Source organism: Salmo trutta, chromosome 14 (assembly GCF_901001165.1).
Source record: "Salmo trutta chromosome 14, fSalTru1.1, whole genome shotgun sequence".
In the NCBI taxonomy this organism is placed as follows: domain Eukaryota; kingdom Metazoa; phylum Chordata; class Actinopteri; order Salmoniformes; family Salmonidae; genus Salmo; species Salmo trutta.
This window is the reverse complement of record NC_042970.1, coordinates 66,482,662-66,508,573: the sequence shown is the minus strand read 5'-3', so window position 1 is coordinate 66,508,573 and position 25,912 is coordinate 66,482,662. Positions and strand designations below refer to the sequence as shown.

The 25,912-nt window shown below is 41.8% G+C and overlaps 1 protein-coding gene across 2 annotated transcripts; it reads right to left on the bottom strand.

Moving 5' to 3' along the window:
* Positions 1-10,898: 10,898 nt before the first annotated feature.
* On the bottom strand, positions 10,899-25,825 carry LOC115208704 (neuroblast differentiation-associated protein AHNAK). 2 transcript variants are annotated; one of them, XM_029776998.1, is made up of 6 exons: positions 25,607-25,815; positions 18,513-18,546; positions 18,066-18,186; positions 17,673-17,845; positions 16,206-17,556; positions 10,899-14,978 (listed from the first exon to the last, which is right to left on the bottom strand). In XM_029776998.1, the coding sequence occupies exons 2-6, from the start codon at positions 18,513-18,515 to the stop codon at positions 12,787-12,789; spliced, it is 3,840 nt and encodes a 1,279-aa protein (XP_029632858.1). In that variant the 5' UTR covers positions 18,516-18,546; positions 25,607-25,815; the 3' UTR covers positions 10,899-12,786. The 2 variants fall into 2 exon arrangements, with proteins under 2 accessions (XP_029632858.1, XP_029632857.1); XM_029776997.1 differs by having other exon boundaries at positions 10,899-17,556; positions 25,607-25,825.
* Positions 25,826-25,912: the final 87 nt, after the last annotated feature.

The following is a 25,912-nucleotide window of genomic DNA, read 5'->3' as shown; positions in this document are numbered from 1 at the left end:
CAGAGTGTCTCTTCAAAATGTATGGTTTCTCCTACTATATATGCATCCTTAATATCTTTATTCAGGTATAAAATGTTTTACATCAGCATATTAAAACATCATCCATGCAAATAGTTACTGTAGACATTTTCATTACAAACCTGCATATACAGTTCCAAACTTGACACTCATCTAGTTACTATAACGATGACATCATTGATTTCAGGTGATATGGACACAATTTTCTTAACATGCTCACATGCCCCCATCACTTCCATATAGTGTTAGTGTGGTGGCTAAGATTAGGGGACGGGGGACGGGGGTTCTACTAAGCTATATGTAATTGTTTTAAGAAGGTCATACCAAGGATCATTTAAAATTTTGATTTAGAATTTTAAGACCCTTAAAATATCAAAAAAAGGATTATGTTTAAAACTGTTTATGCATCGAATAGCTATGATGAGTGCTCTGTAATCTGTGTCTGTGGGACTGAGTTGGGCCTCTGGGGCTTGAGCTGACAATTGACCAACAGCTGGCATTCCATAGATAAGCTGTGGTGTGTGTGAACCCGAAATAGAGAGACCCTGGATGAGTAGAACAATCCCTTATTGTGTCTAATCATCGGGTGCAGATGACCACAGGATGAACCCAGGATGGGTTGGAACCAGCCATGACTAAGCATTTTTGGGTCTCCTATATAAGATCTCTTTTGTTTCATTAAAGGTTAAGCTCTCGGCAACACACACTTCAGAGTGTGTGGTCGACTAGCTTCATTGTTGCAATAATTAATTGATATTAAATAAAGATGATTGTTTGAAGTCTCTCTCAGTATACATGAATTTCTACGACAATATACAAAAATTATCTGATTAAAGAATTTTTGGCCTTACTGCTATTAGCCCATACAAGCACATTGACTAACAGATTCACTACATGAACAACAAATATTCCCCCCAAAAATCGGAAGGAAGTTTGTTCTGAAGTGTCTGTCTTATATCTGAGAGATAAGAAAGATCAGGAAACTCCTTTTTACATTTTTTTTACATGTATTTAAAGAGGAATGGAAACACTAGGAAGTACATCTAAGGAAAGAGATGTATTCAATCTACTAATACTAAACATGTGCATTTAACATAAAAACATCTCTATATTTAGTAGTTACCATTCCTTTCCAATAGATGGCAGCCAAAGCTAGTTGAATTCACTACTCTAGCGACAGGGACAAGGGATAAGCTCACGTTGAAAGTAGTTTGATCTTCCAAGCAAGTTTATCTGGTTACATTTGAACCTGTTGTTATAGTGGACAAGCTGACTAATACTATTTTTACATAAGGCACAGGCATTATGTCTGTCTTGAAAAAATTATAGCATGCTAGATTTACCAAATGAACTGTTTTTATTCAAACTAAAACCCTATGTAAATTACTTTGCTTCTGGGTATGCGCGCTTTATGGAAGAAACGACACACGCAGGGATGAAACGCCGTACACCTCGTCCAATTCTCCCTTGTGCCCATAGGGTGAACTGGAGATAAACTGCCAGCCTGTATGCTCTGCAAACAAAATCATAAGAAAACTTAGTCTGATACCAATACTAAATCACAATGTATTTATAATGAGCATGCCCCATTATTGGTTAGACTGAGATTTCATGAATCATGATGCTGTCTGCGATTTGAACTCAGGTCGTCTAATCAAAAGGTACATGTGTTACCATTGCGGCAAACAGCACTGGTGATAAACAGTGTTATAGGATACTGATTATATATATTGAACACCAGCCCGCAACTGATATTAACCTTAAATCATTTATAATCAAGCAAACTTTCACCAATTATTTAACTGGCATATCGGCTGCTGACTGGTTGAGTAACGTCTTCTGCCAGGAAGTCCTTCATAAGGATTAGTGACACATCCAATAAATACATCGCCATCCAGACAGAAAGCTCTGACTGGATGTAATACAGCCACCATCTGCTGGGATTTTGTGCTGTATCGGCACCATCTCTCAACAACACACACACTCATACTCTAGCCATTATCTGGCAGCATCCCCACTCACAACGGTTTGTGTTTGGCTACGTCAACCCTCTAGCTGAGGTGTTTTAGGCGGCATGTCTGTGTTGTTACTGCTACGAGAACGAACTCTTTGATCTGGGGCAACGATCGGCTCAAACATGAACGGCTTCAGTAGGTTTATTGGCTCCCTAACTAACATTTATTTCATTCTCTGTAATGAACTCATTCTCAGACTCGGAGCTACTCTGTAAATTCAGTCGTTTTTGGCAGTTCCAAAATGTTCTCTCCTACCAGTGAAGCAACAATGCCAAAATGGCGATTTACAGCATTCTAAATCCTAGTGTTTCCATTCCCCTTTAACCCCTTATTTTTGGCACTAAACTATCTCCATATACAGTATCAGTCAAACGTTTGGACACACCTACTCATTGCGGGGTTTTCCTTTATTTTTACTATTTTCTACATTGTAGAATAATAGTGAAGACATCAAAATGATGAAATAACACATATGGAATCATGTAGTAACCAAAAAAGTGTTAAACAAAATGTATTTTATATTTGAGATTCTTCAAAGTAGTCACCCTTTGCCTTGATGACAGCTTTGCACACTGGTACCGGGGACCTTCAGACTAGTCTTGTGAAGCGTGTGAGCATCCTAGAGCAAAACACCATCGTGTTCATGAGTCTCATCTTTCCATAGAGGGGTCATAATAGTTTTTGGCCAAATGATTCAGACACTACAGATGATTTTGTGAGAAGACTGATATTCGGGATGTCTCATGGTCTGACAAACACTGCTCTAGCTCTGTCACCTTCCACCTCAGATCTCTAGTTTAAACTGAAAGATTTTGATGGGGATTGTATTATGCTAATTAAATTTTTTGTGGGGGTGCGGACATCGACCTCAGGGGGTTATTGAAAACTGAACCATGGATTACAGTTTCTCTTGGCCCATAGACTACTTTTAGGGTGAGGAACCTTTACCCAAGGGTTCACTGTCCCGCCTCTCCAACGTCTCCACCCATGTCTGTACTGGGCTCAAGTGTACAGGGACGGGAGCATAACACTTCCTCAACACAGGAAGACTGGAGTCTGATGGAGGAGGGGACCTCTCTGGAAAGAGATCATAAAACATCAAATAGCTTTCTTACATCTGACCTAGTTGGAAATGAATACTCTGAAAATGACAGACCAACATTGCATTCAAGAATAAGGGAATAATCTGTTTGTGTCTGGAGAGGGTTCTGCAGTCTACATGCATCTGTATAGAACTTGCACATTTGCCCATTTAAATTCGCATCATCAGTTCAATGGTCCATTATAAATAGTGCATGATAGCCTTAATAGATTCCTACCTTTAATACTGCTAATTCCAGAATCTATTCTGGCTAAGTGCATAATAAGAAGGCAATGAATGAAAAGCAGAAGACCTACTTGTTTGCAGGGTCCACAAATTTGTAAGGAATGCATACATTCGAGGGTAGAGCGTTCTCTCCAAAGAAAGATAAAGGCAACATAAAAAAGGACATTTGATGATTATGATTTATATGTACCATTGGTCATACCAGCCACTACATATCTACAATAAAGTGACAGCTAGCTAAGTTAGCATTAGCCTGTTTTAATACTCAATCTTTCAGTAATGCCTCTACCACACACTGTAAAGTTAACTGATATAGCAACAACACATTTCTGTAAACCCAATTAAGACAATCAAATATGTGCAATTTCTTTAAAACAGCATTTTAAGAGATCATATTTCTAAACAAACATGGATTTTCCAGTTTCAAAATCAGAAAGGTTGTGAGTCTTTAAAAAGAAAATGTTTAAAAATATATATTATTATTAATTTCATTTATTCATAATAAAAAATTAACAACTTACATCCCTACATCAAACATGTCTAAGAAAAAAAAGCAGGCTTAAACAAGAAATTACTAAATACATACAAAAAATAAGATATATATATATATATATTTAAAAAAAAAGTTTTTTAAGAACAATTCTAGTGCAATTGTATTCACTCAGAAAAAAATCTCATTATAATGATTCAGGAAAATGTTATTATTTTTGTTATTCACTAGGGTTAATGTCTTAATAAGATGATTAAATTCAATCCAAAATATAAAAAATGTTGGTATAGAATTATGGAATTTTTGTTTGTGTATAAAGTATTTGGCAACAAGAATAAAAATAAAAAAATCACAATCATTTCAATGGTCTTATCATTGCAATAGTAACATTTTATATCCTTCATGTCAAAAACATGGGTAGTGTTCAAAAAGGCAAATAAGTATTCTGCAAAGTTTTCCCCAAAATCTGTCACAGATATACATTCATAGAACAAGTGAGTCAGATTTTCACCTTTTTCACAGAAAACGCAGATATCATCAATAGCCACAAATTTGGACAACATAGAATTACATGGATATATCTTATGTAGAATCTTAAAGTGCACTTCCTTACTGTCACAGTTTACGTCGGTGAAGGAGGACCAAAACGCAGCAGGTATGAGTAAGCTCATCTTGAGATTTATTCACTCCAAAATGAACGCCAAAATAACAAAAGAGAACGAACGATAAACTGACAGTCCTGTAATGTTGACACACACTAAACACGGAACAATCTCCCACAAGTGACAAACACACCCTCATATATGGGACTCTCAATCAAAGGCAAAAGGGAAAACACCTGCCTTCAATTGAGAATCCCAATCCCAATTAATCAACCATAGAAACACACTTACTAGACTAACATAGAAATACATAAACATAGACCATAAACCAAAAACCCCAGAAATACTAAATCAAACACCCTTTTAACAAACACACCACCCTGAACCACATAAAACAAATACCCTCTGCCACGTCCTGACCAAACTACAATACTAATTAACCCTTATACTGGCCAGGACGTGACAGTACCCCCCCCTTAAAGGTGCTAACCCCGGAAGCACCTTAAAAACAAAAAACAAAAAAACAACAACCCCAAACAACAACAACAAAAAAATGTCCCCCTTACTAAAGGGAGGGAAGGGAGGGTGGCTGCCGTCAACGACGGCACTGTGCTACACCCCCCCTCCCCAACCCACCTATATCAGGAGGTGGCTCCGGTTCTGGCCGTTCCAGGCAGTCGGGCCACTCTGACAGTTCGGGACTGTCTGGCCAGTCTGGCGGCACGGGGCAGTCTGGGCAATCTGGGCAGTCCGGCGGGTCGGGGCAGTCTGGCCGCTCCGGCGGGTCGGGGCAGTCTGGCCGCTCCGGCGGGTCGGGGCAGTCTGGCCGCTCCGGCGGGTCGGGGCAGTCTGGCCGCTCCGGCGGGTCGGGGCAGTCTGGCCGCTCCGGCGGGTCGGGGCAGTCTGGCCGCTCCGGCGGGTCGGGGCAGTCTGGCCGCTCCGGCGGGTCGGGGCAGTCTGGCCGCTCCGGCGGGTCGGGGCAGTCTGGCCGCTCCGGCGGTTCGGGGCAGTCTGGCCGCTCCGGCGGTTCGGGGCAGTCTGGCCACTCCGGCGGTTCGGGGCAGTCTGGCCACTCCGGCGGTTCGGGGCAGTCTGGCCACTCCGGCGGTTCGGGGCAGTCTGGCCACTCCGGCGGTTCGGGGCAGTTGACTGGCGGGCAGCTCTGACGACTGTTGACTGGCGGGCAGCTCTGACGACTGTTGACTGGTGGGCAGCTCTGACGACTGTTGACTGGCGGGCAGCTCTGACGACTGTTGACTGGCGGGCAGCTCTGACGACTGTTGACTGGCGGGCAGCTCTGACGACTGTTGACTGGCGGGCAGCTCTGACGACTGTTGACTGGCGGGCAGCTCTGACGACTGTTGACTGGCGGGCAGCTCTGACGACTGTTGACTGGCGGGCAGCTCTGACGACTGTTGACTGGCGGGCAGCTCTGGTGACTGTTGACTGGCGGGCAGCTCTGGTGACTGTTGACTGGCGGGCAGCTCTGGTGACTGTTGACTGGCGGGCAGCTCTGGTGACTGTTGACTGGCGAGGCTGGGTTCACGCACTTGAAGCCTGGTGCGTGGTGCTGGTACTGGGCGTACCAGATTGTGAACACGCACCTCCAGGCTAGTGCGGGGAGCTGGCCTGGGGCTCCATTCTTGCCCCGCAAAACTCCCCTTGTGCCCCCCCCCAAAAAATTATTGGGGCGGCCTCTCGAGTTTCCTAAACTCCTCCATCGCCCTGGAAACGCTCCTCCTTAGCTCTGCCCACGTCCATCCTTCCTCCTCGTTCCTCTGCTGCTTGGTCCTGGTGAGGTGGGAGATTCTGTCACAGTTTACGTCGGTGAAGGAGGACCAAAACGCAGCAGGTATGAGTAAGCTCATCTTGAGATTTATTCACTCCAAAATGAACGCCAAAATAACAAAAGAGAACGAACGATAAACTGACAGTCCTGTAATGTTAACACACACTAAACACGGAACAATCTCCCACAAGTGACAAACACACCCTCATATATGGGACTCTCAATCAAAGGCAAAAGGGAAAACACCTGCCTTCAATTGAGAATCCCAATCCCAATTAATCAACCATAGAAACACACTTACTAGACTAACATAGAAATACATAAACATAGACCATAAACCAAAAATCCCAGAAATACTAAATCAAACACCCTTTTAACAAACACACCACCCTGAACCACATAAAACAAATACCCTCTGCCACGTCCTGACCAAACTACAATACTAATTAACCCTTATACTGGCCAGGACGTGACACTTACATTTGTTTGATATACAATATTTGTAAGGCATCAACCAAGCTTTTTTACAGACAATGTCAGGAGTTAGCATGTTCAAGAACATTTTTCCTCTAGGCGTAAGTTGATTCCATGAATGGAAAATTTGTCTTATGCATTTATTACAACAATATTTATCAAGTAAGCCCACGCCTTCCAAACTGAGTTCTGGATAAGCTCTGTGATCATCGCCAAAGCTAAGATGAGTTTTCATTAGTGTAGTTAGACCACAGGGAATGGCTTTGATCACAGAAGTAAACTCTCTGAAAGGTATTGGAAACTGTGCATATGCAAGAATATTAACCCTGTAGTCGAAAACAACAAGAACAAAGTCAATATTCCTCTCATGCGAGCTAGGTTAGAACAATGACTTATTCCTCATAGTTATGTCTGAATTATTCTACAAAAGAGCTTTATGTGGGGAAAGATTGTGCAGGAAACATATTTTCCAGGACATTAAGATGGCGCCGACGAGGATCGCTGACGTTTTACATGCTCTTAACCAATTGTGCTATTTTGAGAGTTTTTTTGCATTCTTTGTAACTTATTTTTTTACTTATTTTGTACATAATGTTGCTGCTACTGTCTCTTATGATCGAAAAGAACTTCTGGACATCAGAACAGAGATTACTCACCATGAACTGGAAGAAGCTTTTTCCTTTAACGAGTCCGATGAGAAGGATATGCTGGTCTCCCGGGAACAGACCCAAATCCCCGTAATTTGTGTGAAGAAAAGACAGAGGAAAAAAGGACGTAGATCGGGCTGCCTTCTGAGAATCCGTAGGCAAGCGAGTAAACTCCCACTGCCATCCATTCTACTTGCTAACATGCAATCATTGGAAAATAAAATTGATGACCTACGATTACGATTATCCTACCAATGGGACATTAAGAAATGTAATATCTTCACCGAGTCGTGGCTGAACGACGACACAGATAATATAGAGCTGGCGGGATTTTCCATGCACCGCAAAACAGAGAAGCTACGTCTGGTAAGACGAGGGGTGGGGGGGTGTGTCTTTTTGTCAAAAACAGCTGGCGTGCGATGTCTAACATTAAAGAAGTCTCGAGGTATTGCTCGCCTGAGTTAGAGTACCTTATGATAAGCTGTAGACCACACTATCTACCAAGATAGCTCTCATCTATATTATTCGTAGCCATCTATTTACCACCACAGACCGATGCTGGCACTAAGACCGCACTCAACCAACTCTATAAGGCCATAAGCAAACAAGAAAATGCTCACTTAAATTATTTTTACCTAATTTCTAACAGCATGTTACATGTGCAACCAGAGGGGAAAAAAACTAGACCACCTTGACTCCACACACAGAGACTCGTACAAAGCTCACTCTCGCCCTCCATTTGGCAAATCTGAGCATAATTCAATCCTCCTGATTCCTGCTTACAAGCAAAAACTAAAGCAGGAAGTACCAGTGACTCGTTCAATATGGAAGTGGTCAGATGACACGGATGCTACGCTACAGGATTGTTTTGCTAGCACAGACTGGAATATGTTCCGGGATTCATCCAATGGCATTGAGGAGTATAACACCTCAGTCATCGGCTTCATTAATAAGTGCATCGACGACGTTGTCCTCACAGTGACCGTATGTACATATCCCAACCAGAAGTCATGGATTTACAGGCAACATCCGAATTGAGCTAAAGGCTAGAGCTGTCGCTTTCAAGGAGCGGACTCTAATCCGGATGCTTATGAAAAATCCCGCTATGCCCTCAGACAAACCATGAAACAAGCAAAGTGTCAATACAGGATTAAGATTGAATCGTACTACACCAGCTCTGATGCTTGTCGGATGTGGTAGGGCTTGCAAACTATTATGGACTACAAAGGGAAACCCAGACGTGAGATGCCCAGTGACGCAAGCCTACCAGACGAGCTAAATGCCTTTTATGCTCGGTTCGAGGCAAGCAACATTGAAGCATGCACGAGAGCACCAGCTGTTCTGGATGACTGTGTGATAACGCTCTTGGTAGCCGATGTGAGCAACACCTTTAAACAGGTCAACATTCACAAAGCCGCGGGGCCAGATAGATTACCAGGACGTGTACTCAAAGCATGCATGGACCAACTGGCAAGTGTCTTCACTGATGTGTTCAACCTCTCCCTAACTGAGTCTGTAATACCTACATGTTTCAAGCAGACCACCATAGTCCCTGTGCCCAAGGAAGCGAAGGTAACCTGCCTAAATGATTACCACCCGGATACCCTAGAGTCTAGGGCCTAGACCCACTCCAATTCGCATACCGCCCCAACAGATCCACAGATGACGCAATCTCAATCGCACTCCACACTGTCCTTTCCCACCTGGACAAAAGGAAAAGCTATGTGAGAATGCTGTTCATTGACCACAGCTCAGCGTTCAACACCAGTGCCCACGAAGCTCATCACTAAGCTAAGGACGCTGGGACTAAACACGTCCCTATGCAACTGGACCCTGGACTTAATGATGGACTGCCCCCAGGTGGTAAGGGTAGGCAACAATATGTCTGCCACGCTGATCCTCAACACTGGGGCCCCTCAGGGGTGTGTACTTAGTCCCCTCCTGTACTCCCTGTTCACCCACGACTGCATGGCCAAACACGACTCCAACACCATCATTAAGTTTGCTGACAACACAACAGTGGTAGGCCTGATCACCGACAACGATGCGACAGCCAATAGGGAGGAGTTCAGAGAACTGGCAATGTGGTGCCAGGACAACAACCTCTCCCTCAATGTGAGCAAGACAAAGGAGCTGATCGTGGACTACAGGAAAAGGCCGGTCGAACATGCCCCCATTAACATCAACTGGGCTGTAGTGGAGCGGGTCGAGAGTTTCAAGTTCCTTGGTGTCCACATCATCAACAAACTATCATGGTCCAAATGTAACAGTGTAGGTTCCGTCCCTCTCTTCGCCCCAACTCTGGCTCAAACCAGGGACCCTTGCACACATCAACAACTGACACCCCACGAAGCATCGTTACCCATCGCGCCACAAAAGCCACGGCCCTTGCAATGCAAGGGGAAACCCTGCTTCAAGTCTCAGAGCGAGTGACGTCACTGATTGAAATGCCATTAGCACGCACCACCGCTAACTAACTAGCCATTTCACATCGGTTACACAAACACACCAAGACAGTCGTGAAGAGGGCACGACAAAACCTTTTCCCCCTCAGGAGACTGAAAAGATTTTGCATGGGTCCCCAGATCCTCAAAGTTCTACAGCTGCACCATCGAGAACATCCTGACCGGTTGCATCACCACCTGGTATGGCAACTGCTCGGCATCTGACCATAAGGCGCTACAGAGGGTAGTGCGCACGGCCCAGTACATCACTGGGGCCAAGCTTCCTGCAATCCAGGACCTACAGGCGGTGTCAGAGGAAAGCCAATAAAATTGTCAAAGACTCCAGTCACCTAAGTCATTGACTGTTTTCTCTGCTACCGCACGGCAAGCGGTACCAGAGCGCCAAGTCTAGGACCAAAAGGGTCCTTAACAGCTTCTACCCCCAAGCCATAAGACTGCTGAACAATGACTCAAATGGCCACCAGACTATTACATTGACCCCCCCCCCCATTTGTTTTGTACTCTGCTGCTACTCACTGTTTATTATCTATGCATAGTCACTTCACCCCTACCTACATGTAAAAATTACCTCAACTAACCTGCACCGCCGCATACTGACTCGGTACCGGTACCCCCTGTATACAGCCTCGTTACTGTTATGTCATTGTGTTACTTTTTACTTTAGTTTATTTGGTAAATATTTTCTTAACTCTTCTTGAACTGGACTGCTGGTTAAGGGCTTGTAAGTAAGCATTTAACGGTAAGGTCATCACTTGTTGTATTCGGCGCATGTGACAAATAAAGTTTGATTTGATTAAAGCTTGTTGGTGAAACCTAGCCAATTCAAGAATATCATTACATTTCAGTAAAAATTGAAGACCTCCCAACTTATTAAACACATTGTTTGGAATTAAATACCAGAAATGTCGTGCGGTGGTGCCAAAGATATTGTACTGATGACGTTTATGTTGTGTAGAGTCAAGTGTGGTAAGACTACCTACCACCTAGCGGTGGGAGGTAAAAGTCTCTAGTAGGTGAAGCAATTCTATCATTTTTAAATTAAACGAACAAATAAATAGTTCTACAAAAATAGCAGTTTTAAATGTTTTATCATACTTGACAGAATGAATTTTCCAGACGTTATTTCAAGTGTAAAAATATGGGAAATAAGGCCTACTGTCAGAATCAGGTCAGAATAATGTTGCCTAGGCTAATGCATTTGGAAGTTGTTTTGAATTAATTGTTTTCATGCATTAATGTAAATATAAAACAAATTATTTTAATACAGCAAGTGTACAGTAAAAATACCTTTTCAAATAGCTTTTCATCCATTTTGTAAAACAATTTGACAAAATCAGAACCCTTCACACATTCATTTTCAACGTTCATAACAAATACCAATCAATTTACATAAAAAGTACAGCTAAGTTCAAGTAACAGAAGTTTTCTGCATTATGTTTCAACAGAAGACTGTGATTCAAACAAGCCTAAACTTACATTTAGTCAGTTATCTGAATGCTATGTAAGCTTTGTTAGTTTTGAGCCTTTTAAGTTCTCATCTTCTGGAACTTTAAGGTCCACATTTGATGAACTGAAGTCGAGACTTCTGAGTCTATGAGATCTACGGTTTGACTCTTCCTTGTGCCGATTTTTCAGGCTCCCAGTTCAGTTTGGTACATCATCTTTGACATGTTTGGGAAATACTTTGCAGTGATCAAATATTATTGATCTTCAGATATTTGTGGGTTTGAACCATGAGTCAAATTTGTCAAGGACATAATCATTTTAGACTGTTTTGGACTTTTTGTTCTGCCGGTTTCACCTATGATGGTTATTGTCCTTGAGGTCAGTTCTTCTCTAATTAAAATCTGGCTGTGAAACCACTAATCCACACTTTGGGGTGGGAATTTAGGGACTGAGGCATTAATACTGGGAAGACTTGAGTCTATATCTGGTATTCTCGTATAACTACCCAGTTTAGAAATCTTGTATTTGGGAATTTAGAATTTCACTGTGAGGTCATCAAGGTTAAGGTCTGAACCTCTCAGATGCACACCAGACACTTGGTAATCAACTTTTGGCAAATCAATATCTGCAATGGGATAACTAGCTCTTCCTTTGACCTTCCTAGACTTCCCAACAGGCACATTTATATGTACTCCACCTGGCATATCAAATATTTATATGCGCTCCACCTGGGATATCAGATCTGCGTTTACTATGAGATGACACTTTGTATTCCGGGCTTCTGATATCAGCTTTGGGTATGCTCAGGCTGACATCTGGGTGACTAACTTTCAAGTCTGGTGCTTTTAGATTCAATTTAGCCTTTGGAGGAGAAATGTCATTTGTTTTCATAAAGCCCATATCTGATACTGCCCTTGAATTGGGACTTCCAAACTGAGGCAATTTAATGACAACAGTTCGAATTTTCGAGATTGTATAGCAATGTCACTGTCTGGCAAATTGAGATCAGCTTGGGGGCATTTGAGATTACCAGAGGAAACATTTATGTCTAAATCTGGACTACCAATCCTCATGTTTACTTTCAGGGTTGACAAGCTCAGGTCCCTCAATGTCTCCATCTATTCCAGCATCTGGACCTTTCAGACCAGAAAGGCTGAATTTAGGCATTTTGAGGTGAGGCATTTTGAATTTCCAAGATGGTGAACCAATGTTTATATCTGGAGTGTCTAAATCTATGTTAGGGGCTTTTAAGTCAATTGCAGGTAGGTCCAGATCTGGTGAACCAATCCCACCTTCATGTTTGAATATTTAACCTAGGTCAGCACTGATGTCATGATCTGGTCCTTTTGGTGTAGACAACCCAAATGTAGGCATTTTGAATGTCGGAGTGTTGATGTCAAAATAAGAGGCTTTGATGCTATCATTTGGCCTCTCTATGGTTGGAACTCTGAATCTACCTGAGGGCATATCTGGAACATTGAGGTCTAGTTTTGGGCTTTTGTGATGACCCTTACTATAGTCTCAAATCTGGGGGACTGATTCCCCCTTTTAGCTTTGGGGCTGAAAGGTCAATATCAGGGAAGTCATAGCCAGGTTCATCTACGTTTGGCCCAGATAGCCCAAAATCAGGCATCTTCAAATCTGGCATTTTTAGACCTGTTTTGGGATCTTTGAGGTTAGCTGTGGGGGCATTGATATCTTTATCTGGGCCCTCTAAGTCTCCATCTTTGTCAACATCTGGTCTCTTTAGGTCTCTGAATTTAAGCATTTTATATTTGGGCATTTTTAATTTCCCAGAGGGTTCATTGCTGTCAAGATCTGGGGCATTCACATCTAGTTCAGGGGCTTTGAGGTCAGCATCTGGTAAATTCATGTTTGGAACATCAATTCCCCCCTTAATGTTTGAAGCTTTGATCCTCAAGTCTGGGGATTTTGACATTGTACCAGACAGCAAGAATGTTGGCTTTTTCAGTTTACCAGAGAGCCCATCGATGTCCAGATCAGGAGCATTCAGATCAACCTTTGGTTTTTTCAATGTAGATACTTTGACTTTACCGGAAGGCATATTAAAGTTTACATCTGGTGCATTGAGGTCTAATTTGGGGCCTTTGAGGTCTACATGTGGCAGATCCAAATCTGGGGGACTAATTCCCCCTTTAAACTTGGGGGCTGAAAGGTCCAAGTCAGGCCCCTTAACTTTTGGTCCAGAGAAACCTAAATCTGGCATCTTGAAAGTTGGCATTTTGAATTTTCCTGATGGACTGTCAATATCAGCATCTGGAATGTTGAGGTCTGCTTTGGGACCCTTGAGTTTGGGAGATGACAAATTCAGGTCTGGTCCCTCTACATCTCCATCTATGTCAATATGTGGCCCATTCATTCCAAATCTAGGCATATTCAGATTGGGCATTTTGAATTTCCCTGTGGGTGAATCAATGCCAATATCTGGAGTGTTTACATCTAATTTAGGGGCTTTGAGGTCAATGTCTGGTAGATCCATATCAGGGGCATTAATCCCCCCTTTTATCTTTGGCATTTTTAGATTGAACTTTTGTGATTTCGCACCTGCATTTATGTCCACATTTGGTCCTTTTGGCATAGAACCTGAAAGCCCAAATTTGGGCATTTTCAGTTTACTAGAGGGAGTGTCAACATCAAAGTCTTGAGCATTGAGATCTAGTTTGGGCCCTTTGAGATGACCCTTAGGTAGTCTCAAATCTGGGGGACTGATGCCCCCTTTTAGCTTTGGGGCTGAGAGGTCAATATCAGGTAAGTCATAGTCAGGTCCATCTACATTTGGCCCAGATAGCCTGAAATCAGGCATCTTCAAATCTGGCATTTTTAGACCTGTTTTGGGACCTTTGAGGTTAGCTGTAGGGGCATTGATATCTATATCTGGGCCCTCCAAGTCTCCATCAATGTCAACATCTGGTCCCTTTAGGCCTCTGAATTTAGCCATTTTAAATTTGGGCATTTTGAATTTCCCAGAAGGTGCATTTATGTCAAGATCGGGGGCATTTCCATCTAGTTTAGGGGCTTTGAGGTCAGCATCTGGTAAATTCAGGTCTGGGGAATCAATTCCCCCCTTTATCTTTGGGGCTTTGAGATTCAGCTTTGTGGATTTGGGCATTTTACCAGACAGACCAAATTTGGGCATTTTCAGTTTACCAGAGGGGGCGTTAATGTCCAGATCAGGAGCATTCAGATCAACCTTTGGTTTCTTCAATGCAGGTACATTGACTTTACCTGAGGGCATATTACAGTTTACATCTGGTGCATTGAGGCCTAGTTTGGGGCCTTTGAGGTCTGGCAGATTCAGATCTGGGGGACTAATTCCCCCTTTAAACTTGGGGGCTGAAAGATCCAAGTCAGGCCCCTTAACCTTTGGTCCAGAGGAACCTAAATCTGGCATCTTGAAAGTTGGCATTTTAAATTTTCCTGATGGACTGTCAATATCAGCATCTGGAATGTTGAGGTCTGCTTTGGGACCCTTTAGTTGGGGAGATGACAAGTTCAGGTCTGGTCCCTCTATATCTGCATCTTTGTCAATATGTCGCCCCTTCATTCCAAATGTAGACATTTTCAATTTGGGCATTTTGAATTTCCCTGTGGGTGAATCAATGTCAATATCTGGAGTGTTTACATCTAATTTAGGGGCTTTGAGGTCCATGTCTGGTAAATCCATGTCAGGGGCATCAATCCCACCTTTTATCTTTGGCATATTTAGACTGAACTTTGGTGATTTCGCACCTGCATTTATGTCCAGATTTGATCCCTTTGGCATAGTGCCTGCGAGTCCAAATTTGGGCATTTTCAGTTTACCCGAGGGAGCATCAACATCTAAATCTGGATCATTGAGTTCTAGTTTTTGGCCTTTGATTTTACCTTTAGGTAGTCTCAAATCTGGGGGATTGATTCCCCCTTTTAGCTTTGGGGCTGAGAGGTCAATATCAGGTAAGTCATTGTCAGGTTCATCTACATTTGGCCCAGATAACCCGAAACCAGGCATCTTCAAATCTGGCATTTTTAGACCTGTTTTGGGACCTTTGAGGTTAGCTGTGGGGGTATTGATATCAATATCTGGGCCCTCCAAGTTTCCATCAATGTCAACATCTGGCTTTTTTAGGCCTCTGAATTTAGACATTTTGAATTTGGGCATTTTGAATTTCCCAGAGGGTGCACTGATGTCAAGATCCGGGGTATTCACATCTAGTTCAGGGGCTTTTAGATCAGCATCTGGAAAACTCAGGTCTGGGGAATCAATTCCCCCCTTAATCTTTGGGGCTTTGAGATTCAGTTTTGTGGATTTGGGCATTTTACCAGACAGACCAAATTTGGGCATTTTCAGTTTACCAGAGGGGCCGTTAATGTCCAGATCAGGAGCATTCAGATCAACCTTTGGTTTCTTCAATGTAGGTACATTGACTTTACCTGAGGGCACATTAAAGTTTACATCTGGTGCATTGAGGTCTAGTTTGGGGCCTTTGAGATCTGGCAGATTCAGATCTGGGGGACTAATTCCTCCTTTAAACTTGGGGGCTGAAAGATCTAAGCCTGGAGTCTTTACCTCAAAGTCATGCACCTTTGGTCCAGAGAAACCTGAATCTGGCATCTTGAAACTTGGCATTTTGAAATTCCCTGATGGACTTCCAAAATCAGTATTTGGAATGTTTAGGTCTGCTTTGGGACCTTTGAGATTCATTGAGGGTGCTTCTATGTCCAATTTTGGTGCAGACAAGTTCAGGCCTGGCCCCTCTAGATCTCCATCTATGTCAACATCAGGTCTTTTCATGCCAAATTTAGGCATCTTCATTTTGGGCATTTTGAATTTCCCTGTGGGGGAATCAATGTCAATATCTGGAGTGGTTACATCTAATTTAGGGGCTTTGAGGTCAATGTCTGGTAAATCCATGTCAGGGGCATCAATCCCACCTTTTAACTTTGGTGATTTCACACCTGTATTGATGTCTAGACCTCGTCCTTTTGGCAATGTGCCAAGGAGATTGAATTTGGGCATTTTCAGTTTACCAGAGGGCCCATCGATGTCCAGATCAGGAACATTCAGATCAACCTTTGGTTTATTCAATGTAGGTACTTTGACTTTACCTGAGGGCATATCTATGTCAAAATCTGGAGCATTGAGGTCTAATCTGGGGCCTTTGAGGTCTACATCTGGCAGATCCAAATCTGGGGGACTAATTCCCCCTTTAAACTTGGGGGCGGAAAGATTCAAGTCTGGAGTCTTTACCTCTAAGTCGGGCCCTTGAACATCTGGCCCCGAGAAGCCAAAGTCTGGCGCCTTTAGACTTGGCATCTTTAATTTTCCAGATGGGCTACCAACACCCAAGTCTGGCCGTTTTAATTTGGAAGATAATAAGCTCAGATCTGGTCCATCCAAGTCTCTATCAATGCCAACGTCTGGTCCTTTAGGGCCCGAAAGGCCAGATATAGGCATCTTAAACTTTGGCATTTTGAATTTTTCTGAGGGTGCGTTGATGTCAATATCTGGAGTGTTTACATCTAATTTAGGTGATTTCAGGTCGACTTTGGGTAAGTCCAAGTCAGGTGCATCAAGTCCACCTTTTATCTTGGGAGCTTTGAGAATTGGCTTTGGTGTTTTTACATCATAATCAATTCCCAGATCTGTTTTTTTTAGGCCAGAGCCATCAAATTTGGGCATCTTCAGTTTACCAGAGGGGGCATCCACATCGAAATCAGGAGCTTTGAGTTCTGCATGTGGTTTCTTTAGTTTTAATTTACCTGAGGGTATATCAATATCTGGAGTACTGAGGTCAGGCAAATTGACGTCTGATAGACACATCTCAGCCGCTGAGAGGCCCAGGTCTGGATTCCTAACTCTTGATCCAGATATAGCAAAGTCAGCCATTCCAAGACTTGGTGTTTTGATCTTCCCAGATGGGATACCAATGTTTGAATCTGGCAATTCTAGATCTATTTTGGAACCTTTAAGGTCTACTGAAGGTAAATCTGAGATATTGACATCAGGATCAGCCCCTAAAGACCAATTCAAATGAGCTAGAGAGAGATCTGATATACTCATGTTGGCATTAGGCAATGAAAGTTCTCCACCAGGAGCGTCGAGAGTCACTGTAGAGTCTGTTCCTCTGACATCAGGCTTGGCCCAGAGAGGTCTCAGTCCCTTGCCTTTCACCTGTCCGTTAGGAGAGCCTCTTTCCCCAGAAGCTGTAGGTTGCCCAGAGCTGTCCTCTTTCATGAACTTCTTTATTTTGGCATTGAGTCTGTTATAGGACTCCTTCAGCATCTGCAAAGAGAAAGCAATCCAGTAACAATGGATATAATTGATCTAACAACCTTTTGAAAATGTACTTTATTTGTTATTCAGCTAATTCTGTTTAACTTTAAATGTATTCCACAAACCTCCTCTGGTGCTTTGATGCTGTCCAAGGTCCCCATACTCTTGCGCAAATTATTTTTTGTCAGAACTTGAACCTTCTCATCAAATCCATTATCATCCATCAGCTTCAGTATTTTCAACACATCGTCTTTCGAAAGTTGGTCAAAGTTGATTGTGGCACCCACAATTTCATCTCCTGAAAAAATAACATTTCTCAAAGTGAAACACAGTTAAAGCATGTTGACTGAAAATGTCAATGATTCTAAATGTGTCCTTAAAAACAGCTATGTATTTTATTGATGCACAAAAGTCAGAGAAAAATCCCAAAAGTGAAAGCTCAAGTTTTTATTTTTTATTATGAGCTTTGAGACTCAACAACATTTTTATACATTAAATAATAGACTCAAAAGTCATACCTTCTTTGAGCCCCTGATTGGCCAAGGAGCCATCGACAACACTGGAGACGACCAATCGTCCTTTCTCTGATTCCTCCAGCATCAGCCCCCCAGAGGGCCTACTCCCGCTGCGGACACCTGCCTAAAAGCAGACATACAGTACAAACATAGTTATAAGAAATGTGCAGACAGGCGTGTGGCCTCAGTGTTGGTCATGTTTCAATAACCCAATCATCAAATGCCAACAATGAACAATAAACTTACAAATACATGTTATTTACAATAATTTACAAATCTATAATACAATAACTTTTTAAAATAGATGTTTTAAATGGCATGCACTTCTAGAAAGTAATGCTGAGGCATAGGTGTTTTTCAAAAAGTCAATTTCCTGTTGCTTAGCTTATTGTGTTGGAATATGCTTGTTATTACTATCATCATGGCTGATGGATGAATTATCTCACATACCATGATCCTTTATGAAAAGCTCTTCTGTCTAAACCTGTTGAGGAGGAAAGAATCAGTGGAAAAGAAATGCTCGACTTGGTTTCATGCTATAATAATCAAATCATATAGGTCTAAATACAGCATCATACTTTCTTAGCCTTCAAGAGTATCAAATGCAAAGAAAGAACATAATTAGACAATAATGCCACAGCTCATTTTACCCCTTTGAACATAAAACACTAAATCAGCTGAAACCATAACTAAAGGGGGGCTATGGGTGATTGATAACCTGTTTACATGTGCAAATTGACAGATGGTTGACACCCAGGTAGCTGCCCATTTGAAGTATTTGAGGTATGGCCTTGGGACATGGAGGGAACAACAGGAACAAGTTTGTCCAGGGATATAGATATATATATCTAAGCGCACTATAGTCGGGTGTTTCCTTTTTAAAAGTAAACTCAGAAATGACCACACCCAACAGTTTCTATTATGAAAAGCTTGCCGTGGCAGGGGCTCAAATAAAGCGATTTGTAAACGATCGCTTCAGGTATGTTCTTTCAGGTCCTGTAAGTGATTTGTGTCACATGCTTAGCGAGACTGCTGCTCTATGAACAATAATTTGTTCCACAATTATCATAATCATCATCATTAACTTCATCATCAAGTACTGTACATCCAAAACATGAATATGTACAAATATGAATCACTCAGACTTATTAAACTATGTGTTTCAATATTCCCCTATTGCTTTTAAGTCAGCCATAATGTTTTGAATGGAATAACTTTAATTCAGGAGCAGAGATTGAATGTAATTATGCCACACGCCCAACAATAACTACAGGTAACTGCCAAAATAATGGAAACACTTGAATAAATAAGGGATACAAGACATATTGATACAAAGGATGCTGGGCAGGCCATTAGTTTGGCCATTATTTTGGCTACCATGGCTATGCCCCCATTTTGGCCATTATTTTGGCTACCATGGTTACACCCCCATAGGATGACAATGCCCCCATCCACAGGGCATGTGTGGTCACTGAGTGGTTTGATGAGCATGAAAACCAAATGCCATGGAGTGGCATCTGAGACAGCATTTTACACCACGATCAACAAAACACAAAATTATGGAATTTCCCGTGGAAAACTGGTGTCGCATCCTTCCAACAGAGTTCCAGACACTTGTAGAATCTATGTCAAGGTGCATTGACGCTGTTATGGCTCATGGTGGCCCAACACTTTACGTTGGTGTTTCCTTTATTTTGGCAGTTACCTGTATACGCACTCAAAAAAGAGTGGACTGACAGTAAGCTAAAAGCTGGAAACATGGCACTTTATTGACAATTACTCTGTTCAAATAATTCCTATTATTTGACTTTCATTCACATTGTGCAGAGTTGTAAGAGATTAGAGGCTGACTGAGATTTTCTCCAAGTCTAAGGTTGTATTTTATGAGCTCTCTATTCACTCAAGACAAACTGTATGCTTGTGAATATTTAACTGTATGTACTGTACTGTACATACTACTGTACAAAAATATGCCAATTCAGAGTGTCTCTTCAAAATGTTTGGTTTCTCCTACTCTATATGCATCCTTAATATCTTTTTTCAGCTATAAAATATTTCAAATCAGCATATTAAAACATGATCCATAACACCGTGGCTGTACTAAATTCTACAGGGACTTCAGATTACGAAAAGAAAGAAGGTATGGGAACTGTAAAGATATCTGAACATTATGAAGTGGATATGAACACACACGTACTCAATTACATGCTTGCTTACACATAGGGACTTATACATACACACACACCTGATCTCGCTCTCTTCTCTCACTCTCTCTTTCTCTCTTTTCTCTTCTCTCCTTCTCTCTCTATTGTCGAGAACTGTTTTATAATTTAATGTGTTTATTGTTTGTCTATCTTTTTTATGTATTTGTCTACAAGTTTAAATATGTTTACAACAAGCAAGGGGAAGATATCAGAATAGGGGCATTGGGGAATAATAACATATTGTACGGAATACATTTGTACTGTAGTGAAGCCGTCTCTAGAGTAATGCAAGGTCTCTTTCATCATCATGTGAAACGTCAATTGCTATGGAAATGCTGGGATGTCTTTTTCAATTATGTTAAAGGTAATTATGATTTTACATTTTACATTTACGTCATTTAGCAGACGCTCTTATCCAGAGCGACTTACACATGGGGTACTATGATGGTGATACAATATGGATTTCAATTATCATCATGAATATTAAGGCTATACGCACTACATGTTACACACATAGACACTCAACCATGCAAGTTGGCAGAGTTATTATTTATTTGGACATCACACATTATAGTCTTACTCTTATACAGACATTGTACACACTCTCACTATATCACATCCAATATCATACACATCAACCGACTCAGATTTACTACACACATAATATCTTGTAACAAACATATCTTCATTTTATAACATCTGTGGTATTGGCTCACAGGCAAACAGGCAAGGGAATAAAACACATATTGCTAGAACCTATTTCTTGAATTCTAAATATCAGACATTTGAAAGCTCCAGTTTTGACCTTCATAATACCTCTGATGGCAGTAACTTTACAAGGACTAATTATGGTTAATTTAGACTGAGAATAGTATCTAGTTATGGTAAGGGGTGAAATAAGTATAGCCAGTTATAATTGTAACGGTTTAGCAGATTATAAAAAAATCAGTCTTTACATGGCTAAAAGAAAAGGATATAACATATACTGTTTACAGGAAACTCACTCTACATCCTTAGATGAAGTTGCCTGGAAAAAGGAATGGGGTGGTCAAATCATTTTCTGTCATGGACAAAGGAACTCAAAGGGTGTGATGATATTAATTAACAAACATTTTGATCTGAATGGGCAAATAGTCAGGAAAGATTCGCAAGGAAGGTGGATCCTTTTGAATATGAAAGTGGACGAAAAAGAGATTTGGCTCATTAACCTATATGGTCCAAATCAGGATGATCCACACTTCTTCGAAAACATTTATACCAATTTATTGAACTTACAGGCAACAAGTTATCTAATCATTATGGTAGGAGACTAAACACAGTGTTAAGTACCTCAATGGACCGTAAAGGTAATCACTCTACAAACTACCATCAACGTGCCCTTAAGGAAATCACAAATGTTATGGACACATTAGAAATAGTGGATATTCCCTGTGGCTCAGTTGGTAGAGCATGGTGTTTGCAATGCCAGCATGGTGTGTGCAACGCCAGGATTGTGGGTTTGATTCCCACGGGGGGCCGGTATGAAAAAAATGCATGAAATGAAATGTATGCATTCACTACTGTAAGTCGCTCTGGATAAGAGCGTCTGCTAAATGACTAAAATGTAAAATATTTGTAGACTAAAGAACCTTGACTACTTTCTTGTCTCTTGCATCAAAGGTTAAAAAAGTTTTAATAGGAGACAGAATGCGATCGGATCATTGGCATTCACATAACTCTTAGATTTTCCACGTGGACGGGGATATTGGAAATTTAATCAAAGTTTACTGAAGGACAACTTATTTTAACTAAGACAAAATAATTTATAACTGAATTTTTCCAGTATAATATAGGTTCAGCAAATCCCCTTACTGTTTGGGATACCTTTAAATGTACCTTCAGGGGTTCAATATTCATCAATAATAAAAAAGCAGTTTCTGGCTAAAGAGACAAGACTAACAAGGGAAATCCCTGAACTAATAGTACAGGTAGATAGCAATACAAATGATACTTCAGAGGTACAAAATAAGTAAGAGGAAAAACAACAAAAAGAACTTATTCAAGAACAATCTAATGTAATCTATTACAAAAATAAAGCTAACTGGATGGAATATGGAGAAAAATGCACAAAATTCTTCCTGAATCTCCAATACAGGAACGCTAACAAATAGAATTTGCAAAAACTCATTACTGAAGACAGAGTCATCTATGATTCTCCGAATTATATTTTAAAAGAGGAAGCAAATTATTTTAGGCAAATGTTCTCTTTTCCGTCTCCTCCTTTCCCACTGAATGAAGATTGCGGTAAGGAATTCTTTCCAAATAATCAAAAAAAAAAAAAATTAACAAATGTACAGAAAGATCAGTGCGAAGGCCAAATTACAGAGGAATAACTTTTTGAGGCTATTAAATCCTTTCAGTCTGGAAAACCCCAGGGCTTGATGGCATACCGGTAGAGGTATATCAAGTATTTTTTTATATACTAAAAGCTCCATTGTTAGATTGTTTTAACTACTCCTATAGAAATGGTAGTCTGTCAGGTACTCAGCAGGAAGGTCTGATTTCTCTATTAAAACAAGACCCAGATGGCAAATATAAAGACCCAGTCTATCTAAAAAACTGGAGGCCCCTTACACTTCAATGTTGTGATGCAAAAATACTAGCAAAATACATAGCACTCAAAATTAAAAGGGTTTTATCAGGTATTGTTCATCCTGATCAGACAGGTTTTTTACATGGACGATACAATGGAGTTAATAGACGACAACTACTAGAAATAATAGAACATCATGAAACATATAAGAAGCCAGGAATGGTATTTATAGCGGATTTTGAAAAGGCATTTTACAAAGTAAGAATGGATTTTATTTATAAATGCCTGGATTTTATGAATGCCTGGATAATTCTCTTATAAAATCAGAATTGTACGGAAAGGTCTGCTCAATCCAAGAGTACAACCAATTGATTACAGCTCTTCCCCCAAAATGGAGGAGGCAGGTGGCAGCGGGAGGAGGTAGGGAACTGGTCTGTCTGCCCAATATTAAGGATCAAAACTGGCGGAGGAATAAAAATAGCATAAATAGGAAAGTATACCAGTTTCATTTGAGGACCAGGATGTTGACAACTGTGCCATACAGATTGCAAAATAGTTGGGAAGAGATTTTTGATGTACCGATTCCATGGCACAGGGTGTATGAGTTGATATATAGAACAACGCAAGATTCAAGACTTAGTGCTTTTCAGCTAAAATTATTATATAGAATTCTTGCCACCAACAAAATGTTGAATATTTGGGGCATAAAATCATCAAAGCTCTGCAGATTTTGTTGTGAGGATACAGAATCAATAGACCATTTATTTTGGTATTGCCCTCAGGTAACCTGTTTCTGGTCTCAGGTTCAGGAATGGCTGAAAATGCATAGCGTTGATCTAAAATTGACCATAGAAATAGAAATATCAAATCAAATCAAAGTTTATTTGTCACGTGCGCCGAATACAACAGTGAAGTGCTTATTTACAGGCTCTAACCAATAGTGCGAACAAAAGGTATGTGTGTGTGTGTGTGTGTGTGTGTGTGTGTGTGTGTGTGTGTGTGTGTGTGTGTGTGTGTGTGTGTGTGTGTGTGTGTGTGTGTGTGTGTGTGTGTGTGTGTGTGTGTGTGTGTGTGTGTGTGTGTGTGTGTGTGTGTGTGTGTGTGTGTGTGTGGGTAAGTAAAGAAATAAAACAACAGTAAAAATACATTTTAAAATAAGAGTAGCAAGGCTATTTACAGACACCGGTTAGTCAGGCTTATTGAGGTAGTATGTACATGTAGGTATGGTTAAAGTGACTGCATATATGATGAACAGAGAGTAGCAGCAGTGTAAAAGAGGGGTTGGGGGGGGCACACAATGCAAATAGTCTGGGTAACCATTGGTTACCTGTTCAGGAGTCTTATTGCTTGTGGGTAAAAACTGTTGAGAAGCCTTTTTGTCCTAGACTTGGCACTCCGGTACCGCTTGCCATGCGGTAGTAGAGAGAACAGTCTATGACTGGGGTGGCTGGAGTCTTTGACAATTTTTAGGGCCTTCCTCTGACACCGCCTGGTGTAGAGGTCCTGGATGGCAGGCAGCTTTGCCCCAGTGACGTACTGGGCTGTATGCACTACCCTCTGAAGTACCTTGCGGTCGGAGGCCGAGCAATTGCCGTACCAGGCAGTGATGCAACCGGTCAGGATGCTCTTGATGTTGCAGCTGTAGAACCTTTTGAGGATCTCAGGACCCATGCCAAATCTTTTTAGTTTCCTGAGGGGGAATAGGCTGTCTTGGTGTGTTTGGACCATTCTAGTTTGTTGTTGATGTGGACACCAAGGAATTTGAAGCTCTCAACCGGCTCCACTACAGCCCCGTCGATGAGAATGGGGACGTGCTCGGTGCTCCTTTTCCTGTAGTCCACAATCATCTCCTTAGTCTTGGTTACGTTGAGGGATAGGTTGTTATTCTGGCACCACCCGGCCAGGTCTCTGACCTCCTCTCTATAGGCTGTCTCGTCGTTGTCGGTGATCAGGCCTACCACTGTTGTGTCGTCTGCAAACTTTATGATGGTGTTGGACTCGTGACTGGCCATGCAGTCGTGGGTGAACAGGGAGTACAGGAGGGGACTGAGCACGCACCCCTGTGGAGCTCCAGTTTTGAGGATCAGCGTGGCAAATGTGTTGCTTCCTACCCTTACCACCTGGGGGCGGCCCGTTAGGAAGTCCAGGATCCAGTTGCAGAGGGATGTGTTTAGTCCCAGGTTCCTTAGCTTAGTGATGAGCTTTGAGGGTACTATAGGGTTGAACGCTGAGCTGTAGTCAATGAATAGCATTCTCACATAGGTGTTCCTTCTTGTTACTTTTTTTTTTTAAAACATCATCCATGCCAATAGTTACTGTAGACATTTGCATTACAAACCTGCACATACTGTTGCAAACTTGACATACTTATCTAGCTGCGGCAGGTAGCCTAGTGATTAGAGCGTTGGGCCAGTAGCCAAAAGGTTGCTGGATTGACAAGAGTGTTGGAGAATGTGTGTGACGGTTGTAACTGAAAGGTTGCTGGATCAAATCCCCGAGCTGACAAGGTAAAAATCTGTCGTTCTGCCACTGAGCAAGGCAGGTTCCCCGGGTGCCGTGGATGTCAATTATGGCAGCCCCCTGCCCCTCCCTGATTCAGAGGGGTTGGGTTAAATGCAAAAGATGCATTCAGTTGTACAACTGACCCTTAAAATGACATCCTTGTGGACTTTGTAAACACTAGTAATAGTACCTGGCACCATATAGTCTGGATGGAGTACTTCAGCAAAAGTTTCTAAATGTAAATTGACAACAAATCAAAATCTTACCTTAGGCTCCATTGGGTTGTTTTGACCATGCAGTTTCTTGTTACTCAGCCACCGAGGAGTTTTACCACGGATGTGAGAAAGTTGAGTGTGAGCAGTCTATGGTGTTCCGTACTCCTGTCGGAGTGCCTACCCTGTGCCTCACTCAGCGAAAGCATACCCTCCCCAAAGCAGAAAAACTGGTTCCACCTTCAGCATACCTTCCCGGTGCCTCAGTCAGCGAAAACATACCCTCCCCAAAGCAGACAAACTGGTTCCATCTTCGGCATCCCTTCCCAGCCACAAACTGTCACACACATTCTCCAGTCC